The 10,319-nt window shown below is 30.1% G+C and overlaps 1 protein-coding gene across 8 annotated transcripts in view; it reads left to right on the top strand.

The window, feature by feature from the left end:
* The window catches only part of pHCl-1 (pH-sensitive chloride channel 1), a 269,845-nt gene extending 261,453 nt beyond the window's left edge, over nucleotides 1-8,392 (top strand). For 6 of the 8 annotated variants that reach the window (XM_085952330.1, XM_085952363.1, XM_085952355.1 and 3 more), the window contains exons 11-12: nucleotides 3,058-3,168; nucleotides 6,001-8,392. In XM_085952330.1, coding sequence (XP_085808456.1) covers nucleotides 3,058-3,168; nucleotides 6,001-6,147 — 258 coding nt within the window. In that variant the 3' untranslated portion in view covers nucleotides 6,148-8,392. Of the gene's footprint in view, nucleotides 1-1,157; nucleotides 1,209-3,057; nucleotides 3,169-6,000 lie in introns of all 8 variants that reach the window. The other 2 variants (XM_085952305.1, XM_085952313.1) reach the window with 1 other exon arrangement.
* The last annotated feature ends 1,927 nt before the right edge of the window (nucleotides 8,393-10,319 follow it).

A 10,319-nucleotide genomic window follows, 5' to 3' on the forward strand; every position in this document is an offset into this window, starting at 1 on the left:
TAATGTACACTAAACTTTGTCAGTCACACGTATTTGTTTTCATTGAACTAAGTCCTACACATTGCAGATAATGTAGGTTTATTTTTAAGATATAATTAAACCCTGCGTAAACCAAGTCATAATAGATAATAGTCAAAAATATTCGTATATCTATAAAATATTTCATTTATTACTATTTTATGTGTGCCATTACATCATACATAATTTAGATATTTTACATATAGAAGAATATTTTTTATCTATTATGGTTTGGTAAGGCATACCTTAAGAGCGTACTTCAGTGAAACGGCAAATAATTTTCAGCAATATGTGAGACATAATTTTGCATGCGTTGCCAGTCGGAGAGCGATAGTAGACCTGTTCGCACGTCAATTTGTTTTATGATGGAGTCGGAGGAATTAATTCTTAAATCGTGTAAAGATGACTAAAAAATGTTACGTATTTACTCGAAAAACAAAACATGTCAATGAATATATTATTATTATTACTTAAATAACAATAAACATAACATTAAATAGACGCATTGACAAATTATGTTTTGTTCGTCACGCGTTGTTTGCACAATCTGTGCGTTGCGTAGTCACGATCGTTTTAGACCGTGCCTCAGCTGAAGTTATATAGCCTTAATGAATGTTAGGAAACTAACCATCTGTAATAATTATGTGTTCTTAATTCAACGAAAACAAATAAATATGATTGACAAAGAGCGCAATATTTTTATCGAATCGTCGATAGCATACCTTAAATATTATGGTTTGGTTTAGGCAAGGTTTAAATGAACTTTATAAACTAAGCAGCACCGCAAATTGTATTCTTAGTTCAATTAAAACAAATAAGTATGACTGGCAAAGTTTAGTGTGCACTATTTATGTCGAATCTTGACAGCCTACCTCCACCCCTCGCCACTAGCATCTACAGTATCTATGGACCGCACGCCACTGAAGGATTTTGTTATTTGTAACTTATTCTTTTGAGGAGTTGTTTTTGTCGACTTTTCTGATGACGACAATCTACAATCTTCTTAGTCCTCGGCATAGCATACAGGTATAAGCATCGCAAAAATGATGGTAAAAATGTGCTTTAAAATGTTTTGTCAATGTAACGTAAACGGCCAACCGAGGATGTGGAGTGAAATGTATGTGATGTGATGTTTGCAGCGTCTTCCTGCTGTGCTGAGCAGGATAGGCATAATACTGGCCAGCCCCTTGGTAAGCTACTTGGCGGCACTTTCTCCTCAGCCTCACCATCACTTCCACCGCTTCAGCCATCATTACCCCCTGCAGCTATCATCTCTCTAAGTCTATTACTCTGTATCTCTAAACAACACACAGCATCTCGCCCTCTTAGAGCTTCCATAGTTTCTTTTCTTTTTTGTATGATAGAATGCTATTGGTTTTGGTTAGTTTCCGACGGGGCTTCGATACGGTACACTATTTTCGATCAATAATTTTAACATCACACTATTTTTATCATTTCAAAAAATAATTAACACTTAAATCTTAAAGCATTTTATAATATTTTATGTGTTCAATGTTTACTATCTATCTCAATTTTTTCATAATAATCTAATAAATAAGTCAAAAAGAATCATTATTTTAATTAAAAATCATAATAATATAGTCGTTATTTTTGTTTTGGCATATTGTCGACTTTTTTATATCCCATTTATATCAATGCTTTTTTAAATATCTTACTGTTGTCTACAAAAATGACATAATTCACAAAATTTTAAATTCTCAAATCCGAAACGCTTGAAAAGCACATTCGTTTTCTCATCACACCACAATAATTAATCGGTTCATTAAGAGATAAAAATGTCATGTTCTGTGCCTGTAGGCCATTGCAAGTCACACATATATATTATATTAAATACAATAATAATAATAATACACAATATATATATATATGTTAAATAAATATTTATGGTGCCTTTCATGATTGCGTGAAATTCCTCTTTTCATAAAACTGAAAAATATAATCAAAACTCTCTGTAATGAGTTCTTGAATAATTAACCGTCATTTTCATTTTACTAACTTGGGTTACTTTAAATTAAAATCTGTGATACTCGTAAAAAGTGACACAATCATTATAAACTTTTTTTTTTGTAGAGATTAACAATTTTAGAGATATTTTGTTTTTGGGTAGTGCGTAATACTAAACAAATTGTAAATTGCATTTATAATGATAAGAGGAATTTCATATAAATCTCTTCTTGCCCCAAATCAGATTTAAATTTCTGAAGGTGAGGTGAAGTGTAATGAGAAAATATACGATTTTTTTTAAATCAATGAATGGTTGGTTTATTGATAATAACTAAGTATATAATTTTTGTCATAGGTAAGTATGACAATAGATGAAACTGTGTTTCGAAGCCCTGGTTTTTAAAATCGATGGTTGTATAAAAAGAGGAAAGAGAATAAATATTGTATTTTTGATGCTTTGCTTAAAGTGACTAGGATCAATTAATAATAGTGGAAAAAAATCCTTTTCAGTTGTTTTATAGAATAAAAAAAAACATTTCATCGCTACATTTTATGTTGGAGGTTCGTCAAAAATCGCTGAGATTTTCTTTTTTGAAATGTAGTAGCATATCGACACATACATATTCAGTTTAAGTTTGTAGTGTTGGCTGTGGAAACGATGAATATTTCAAAAATACTCACCTACGGTTCAGCTCTTTTTTCAAAATGCCTCTCCCCTTATTCAAGAGTAAAAATTTTATCTGATACATTCCGGTGCTAATGATACCATATCAGAGTGCGTTATCAGAAGATGTGGGGTGTATACAAAATGTGCAGTTACCAGAAACTCTACAATTGCATTTTACGCCGTGCCCTAAACTAAACTCTACTGCACATTAATCATAATATGTACATACGATTCTTTTACGTACAATGCTGTAAAATGAGAATTTCGAAAAGGGATATGAACGCTGTGGAACTAGAGGGCTATTTATCATTGTAGAATGTAATAATATATATTATTATTTTCATTTTTTTTTTGTTTATCATTCATCTGCTGAATTTGATATCGTTTCTTTTGTTTGTTTCACACAGGGAGACAAAAAGGGGGACACGATCGGTCCGAACGAAATTGTGACTTGCACCAACTGCGCTGGGCTCAACTCACCTTGCACTCATTCAGCGAACAATGGCTGTGCAACAGAGGTTAACACTATTCAATCAACAGAGGAATATCCCTCATAATAATTCTATATAATTAATATTACAAACAAATACATAAAACACACATCACAGAAGATCTTACGAAACAATTTTTTCACATTTGATAAAATGTGCTTTTTTGGAAAAGTGCCTTTCTTGCTACAACGATTTGTTGTTAGTAGATAGTTTTAGAAATGGTTTGTGGAACACTTAGGTATAATTAGATAAATAATAGAAATATAATACTAAAGAAATGTATACTGAAATAACTGTAGAATAGAGTGCGTTTAAACAGAATACAAATAAAATGTATTGTTTCAAAATTATAAATTGGTAAAAAAACTGATTTTGTTGTTACATACTATTATGAAACTCAAATATTCATTATATTCATGTTGTGATGGATACATAATATATATTTGCTGTAGAAACCTATACTTACATATTATTATCTTGCTTATAACTTTCAAAAGATAATAATAGTACGTATATTCTTATAACTTAATGTCATAAGTTAAGTGCAAGCATAATTTAATTTATTAAAGTATACTTGCACCGATGACAATGATGTAAAATATTAAACTCTATGGTATATTAATTTTAGTATTCATGTTATTTATTGGTTTGATGTGAAAAGTACACTACTACTGTTTTATGGGTAAATGTGGAACTAAAAATCATAATATCCCATCTACAGTTATGATAACACAATCTGCAGTAACAGATAATACTGTCCATGGTCCCCACAAGGGGGGGGGGGGGCTGACACGGCTCTAGCCTAGGGGCTCGGGCTCAGGAGGGGCCCGGCGTGGCAAGTCGACCAAATTAGTGAGATAAACACTCATCACAAATTTGCTCTAATATTTAAAAAAAAGTATTTAAAATTATGTGGTTGGACGATGCAATTCTTAATTGTGAAAAACACTAAATATATTAATTTTACCGCGTACACCATTTGGAAAACGCTACTGTAGAGCATCACAATGCCTAAGATCCCTAGCGATATGTAGGGGGGGCCGCCAAAGATCCTAGCCTAGGGGCCCGCTTCAGGATGTGGGGGCCATGATACTGTCATAATATTCAATTTTATTATTCAACTCTAGAGTTGAGGCTTGTCTTGCAGAGAGTCATTGACTTTTTTCTTATTATATTGTATCAGTTTGGTGCTAGTTGTCTACAATCAATCTAACACAACTTATTCCATTGTAATGGGTGACATAGTGGTAAAATTTAGAACTAAAATTTCACTATGCCCTACTACACAAAAATGATCACAATATTATGCATATTATGCTACTTTATAATACAGAAAATGACATACATGATTAAAATTTGGAACAATCTCATTAGAATAATTAAAATAAAAATGTTCTTAATGAGAGTTGGAACTCACATCTATCGTAATCTTGGCTGTGAGCTTTAATGAAGCAAATGATACAGTTACTAATCAAACAAAGATTTCTTAACCGCCCTACATTTGAGGTATTATTTCAAATTCACTTATATAAGGATTCGTCCATATTCTGAGGTTGTTTAAAATTATGTAGGTATGTTAAATAAAGAATGTTTTATTCTTAAATCTCGTGAATTATAAATTTAAAAAAACAGATAATGGTATCAATTCAAATATATGATTTTATCCAAGATGGATTAACGATTTCTCGCACCAAGCTGATTATGATACTTAATTTATTTTCTATATAAGGATAAGTTAGGTATTTATATGTTTCCAATTTTTTTTATTTATTTCAAGACCATTTATTGAGCCCTTCAAATCAGTTCAAATGAGATGCCAATCAACAGTAATAAATTGTATATCTACATAAAATCAGCACAGAAGTCATTATTTAATCTCGACAATAGATGGCACTAGAAGTATTAGAGTGGTGACGCCCGGCATGTGACATCTGAGTTATCAGCTGGCGCACCCTAGTTTAATCACTGTTGTAGCAAAATGAAGATTTTTGGATAATGCTACTTTTTTAGAGGGGCTCAATTGAAGATGTCATAAAATATATTATATATCATGGCAAATACAGATCTCTGAAATGTTGCAATTTCTCCAAAATTACAACTCAATTACAAACACCATTTAAAAATTTACCGAATATATTTTTTCATATAATGGATTAGATGAAAATTGAAGAAATAATGCACATGTTGACAAAGAGTTATAACCAGACATGTGATGTACCAAATATGGCCTTATTTTAATGGCTTTTACAATAATACTCTTTTATGGTGTTAATATATTTTTATGTGCGCGTTAATTAATTTTAATTTCTAAGATGAGAAAAGACAAGGTATCATAATGACATATCCATCTTTCCTACAAAGTCTACAGATAATTTAGGCTAAGCTCGCAAAGACACCCCAAATTCTTCATGTTCGATTTTCACCCATCACAGCATCCTGGCGTTTGAGGACGAAACTGATCATGAAGTAAATAAAAAAAATTGTGGAAATAGTAATGCATAAATCGATAACAACAGTACATACTCTTATACGATACTCTTCGTATCAGATATTTCAATCCGTTAGATATTTTGAGTATATTTCGTAATACAATGAAGATGAGAAAGAAAAAAATAATGTATATAATATATTAATAATTAATATTCTAACAAAAAAATTTGTTCATTATAGTATTATTACAAAATATCCAACGGATTGCAATACAAAATATCTACAATATTTACTTATATTAAATAAAATATAAAAACTAACAAAAATAGCTGTCTGATATTTTGTCTGATATTTATTAATACTAAAAATTTATAATATTATGTATACTTACGTTATTAATTCTGATATGTTTGTTAATTTTGTCTGCAGACGTGTTTTGTGCAAGTTCGCAAGAAGGAGCCTCCCCACCCGATCAGGGTTGCCAAGACGATCGACGTCATCGCTCGCATCACGTTCCCCACCGCCTATTTCATTTTTTTAATTTTTTTTTTTATTCACTATAAAGGTTTCTCTTAATAACCTTCGACCCATAATTATTATTACTGTACAGCTGTTCGACGCGAATAAATTAAGTTAATCATTATTGTAAATGAGTAAGCGACTAAGACTTGAAAAAAGAAACTTTAAAATTATTGTGACCGAAGTGAAGTGCATCAAAGACGGGTGACAGGATACTTGAACATTAAAAGACTTAAGTTAGGTATACTCCAACGGAAATAAAGTTTAATATTTCAAATATGGAACACTGGATGTGAAATATAAATAGTGTTCACCCGTCCTCCGATCGATACACGATGTGCCGTTCTGTCATCGAATCTCAAAATTTAATACGAAGAATGCCTTTCAAACTGTCATAGTGTCGTTTAATCGCCTTTATCCGTCAAAATATAATTATATACTTACACACTTATTACTACTGTAACTGTAGATGAAATATATATTAAATATTTAATGTATATACATACATAGTGCAAAGTGATACAAAATATTTTAAGCTCAGCGGAGAAATAGGAGTTGAGGTTGCCAGGTTTTGTTAATATTTCTGTCGAAAGATTTACGACTATGTCGGTATACCACAATGATGGTTAAGAAAAATTCAAATTATAATCCTACATATCAATGGGTTAGCGTACAGATATTGCATGTCCAGTATTTAATGTTTTGAAAAAATCGAAATTACGAAATTCGAATCGATTGAAAATCGAAGGTAAAAAAGATAAGTGTATTGGAATGAGACAATACCTTCTCAAATATCCTATTTGGACATATAATAATTTTACACCATAGAGGTATATGAAATAGAAAAATCAGTTTTTGTACAATAACTATTGAATATCAGTAATAATTGAACATACAATATCTGTACATAACCCATTGATATAACATCAATAAAATTAACGTGAAACTGTCATTTCGAAGGTAACATTCGCCTGTTGGAGGGTTACTTTCAAAACACTACTTTTCAGGAGAGCTATTTTTTACATTGCTACATTTGCCAGCAAAAGTATAATATATTAAAACAAATTATACGACATCACAAAGACCTGTGAATTATATTTATTTGATAATATTGACAGCAAAACGTTTCAAATGACTCTTCAAAATTAGTTGAGTTTAAGTTATCATGTCATTTATAATATGTCATACATAATATGAAAAGTAATTTACAATATTCCCAAGATGAAGATTATCTTTTCTATAATATTTGACACTATTAATCACTTTAACGGTTGAAAACTGTTATTGTTTCAAAGCACTTTGCAAATTTTACCTTAAATCTGAGGATATTTCAAAGTTGTTGACAAATTTATTGATTTCAATAAATAAAACTATAAAAACATTGAATAATTACATGAATCCAGTAAAAAAAAGTTTATAATAGACACTTAAAAAAGGAATTGTTTTCAATCAAAATAATTGAACAGGTAGGTCAAAAGCATAAGGCCCTTCTCTCCATCATCTACAATTCTACACATTGCGATATGTGCATAAAAATAATGACACAATTTTGAGGGGTTTTAGGTACATTTTACAATTATTATATTATATTAATAGAGTGTACTGAGCTATGTAGTTTGACCATTGTTTAAATAAGATTTGTCTAATTTGAAGAGTGACTGTAGTAGTGTATTTCAAAAATGGAGAGAAGCTTGTTCAATTTTAAAATCAGTTCAATATTACCTAATACTTTTCCAGAAAATCCATGAATTGATTAAAAAATCAAATTTAAATTTCGTCCACACAATAAGCATAATTATGAATTATTTATCACACGCGTAAGCTAAGCCACGAAATAATAAATATATGGCTTATCCACTAGACAAAAGCAAATATAGATTGGCCATAAGCGCACGAAATGCAAGCGAGGTTCTAGCCACACTAATCAATTTCAAACTATGTAATAAGATAAGTATTTTGCTTCTTGTGGAATATTGTAATCAAGATTTAAAAAAATCTTTTTTCGATTATCTTGTCATAATTACAAAGGAAAACGATTAATATATTTAGACCTGGCAACATTAACGCACCTACGTAACTCTCAACTCAATTGCTGTTTCTTTTTAATTATTTCATAAGCGGTTTAGCAGATATTCCCAAAGATTGTGATGATTAAAAGCGATTCAAAAGTTGTGAATGATAACCCATACTATAAATAATGTAACCGTTTGAATGAGAGATTCGATTAATGAGTTATTGTTCACCACTCATGAATTCCCCAGTGACTTGTTTAAGATGAAATTTAATGGTGTTCTACCCCTGATGACATAATAGCATTTTATCACGGTTTGCTTAACTAAAGTATAGAAGTAATTGCTAAGCACCGCTTGCGTTATTTTTGGATGACAAAATTTTTTAACGTAGAAAAATACGCAAGTATAATGTACATAATATGGATCGCAATCAAATAGTGACATAGTAAACCGTTAGTTATCATTTCAGTGATATAAAATTTTGGCAATCAATCCTATTGACATTCTAGTAAATATTGTCATATTTCAGAACAAAGAGTAAGTAGTTCTTTTTTGACATTTTATCAGAACGGTTTAACAAATTTTGGACAATATGTATTCCAAGTCCAATATTCTAACAATCTTAATGGAATCAGTAAGCCAAATTAAATTATTGAGTCAAGGTTTTGCGTGCCCTTAATGCCTCTGGAATAGCTGAAATTCAACATGCAAGCAAACTAATTAATTGTAAGTCATGCAATGAGATATTTTTAAATAAGATCTCTACAAAATGAAATATGTTATACAATTTGGGGGTAGAGCGCTTTACCATGTAAGTTCAAGTTTTCCACTTGAGTTTGAGTGCATTTGCACTGTTTTTCCCATGTGTTGCCGTCTAGTTCGAGAAATATTTTCAATTTATTATTATATTAATAATTATAAAATAACATCAACAAATAACACGAAAAGCCAGTTTTACAAAATCTTGTATTATAAAGGTGATTAGAATTAACCAATTTTCTATTTACATTATAACGTGAAGTTATAAGTTCCGTTTTGAAATTTATATACAAAGAAAAATTTTGTCAGAGGTGTTGATTGTTGGATTAGGCGTAATAATATATTTTGAAATACTATCAATAACAATTTAAATAATTTTCATATACTTTACTAGATCGTTATTTGAATGCCGGTTAGTCAAATTTAAATTTCAAGACTAATCGGTTTATAAATTTTGAATATTTCTATGACAATTGTATTTGGATGAAAAATGCTATCCGAAAACTAATGCTGAATTTTTGAATAATTTTTACTGAAAACTTATATTTTGTTGTAGTTTAAAACCAAATTCATATCTGATAAATATATAATATTTATGGAAAGGGATGTAAGCGAAGACTTTGGAAAGATAACATTAATTCTGTCAATTTTTATGTAAGAGAGAGACTAGCGGATACATATTTAAGTATCGTCAAAGAAAAATCATTTCGTACGAAAGAGAAATAAATATCTATAATTTTTATAAAAATTTCACAAATAATGAAAATCGGAATGTTATAAACACGTAATATTTTAATCATAAGCATTCATCTGCTGTAAGACATTTTTTTTGCTAGCTCTGTTCAAAACTTACTGTTAACAAAAATGAAGTTATTTAACTACTGTAATAATAAACGATCGTGTAAATATATTTATCTATTAGCACTACTTTGAATCACATCGCCTTTATTGCTTTTTAAAGCCTTGGACCAAAGATTTTTTTGAAGGTAGCAGATAAGACAAAATACAAGTAATTTAAATTAAATGAAAGATTTAAAGATTAATGAAAACTGAAATTAAATGGGATCCTTCAATTCATTAAAAATTCCTTCTGGAATGTTTGTTTTCAACTAACATGTAACTGTAATCTGTCCATAAATAACTATGTATGTGTATGGTTATTATAAAGAATGTTTGTAACACCATGAAATAAGTACATATTATTATTATGTTAATTAATTAGATTTGTTATGTTTTAACTAATGCATAACTATAGCCGTCATGAATTGATTATAGTACTTATGCGCAAACGTAACCCACATCACGAGAAGTCACTTGTAATATTAATCGCTTGGCATCTGAAACTTTCAACGAGCCGAGTGTGCGTTGGGTTTTATATATAATAATATTACACACCACATAGGCACCGCCATCTCTAATTCAATATTTGAAGTGTGTAATATTAATAGATTAACCGAC

This window comes from Rhyacophila brunnea, unplaced genomic scaffold, assembly GCF_057557595.1.
Source record: "Rhyacophila brunnea isolate RB1 unplaced genomic scaffold, BYU_Rbru_1.0 scaffold_10, whole genome shotgun sequence".
NCBI lineage: Eukaryota > Metazoa > Arthropoda > Insecta > Trichoptera > Rhyacophilidae > Rhyacophila > Rhyacophila brunnea.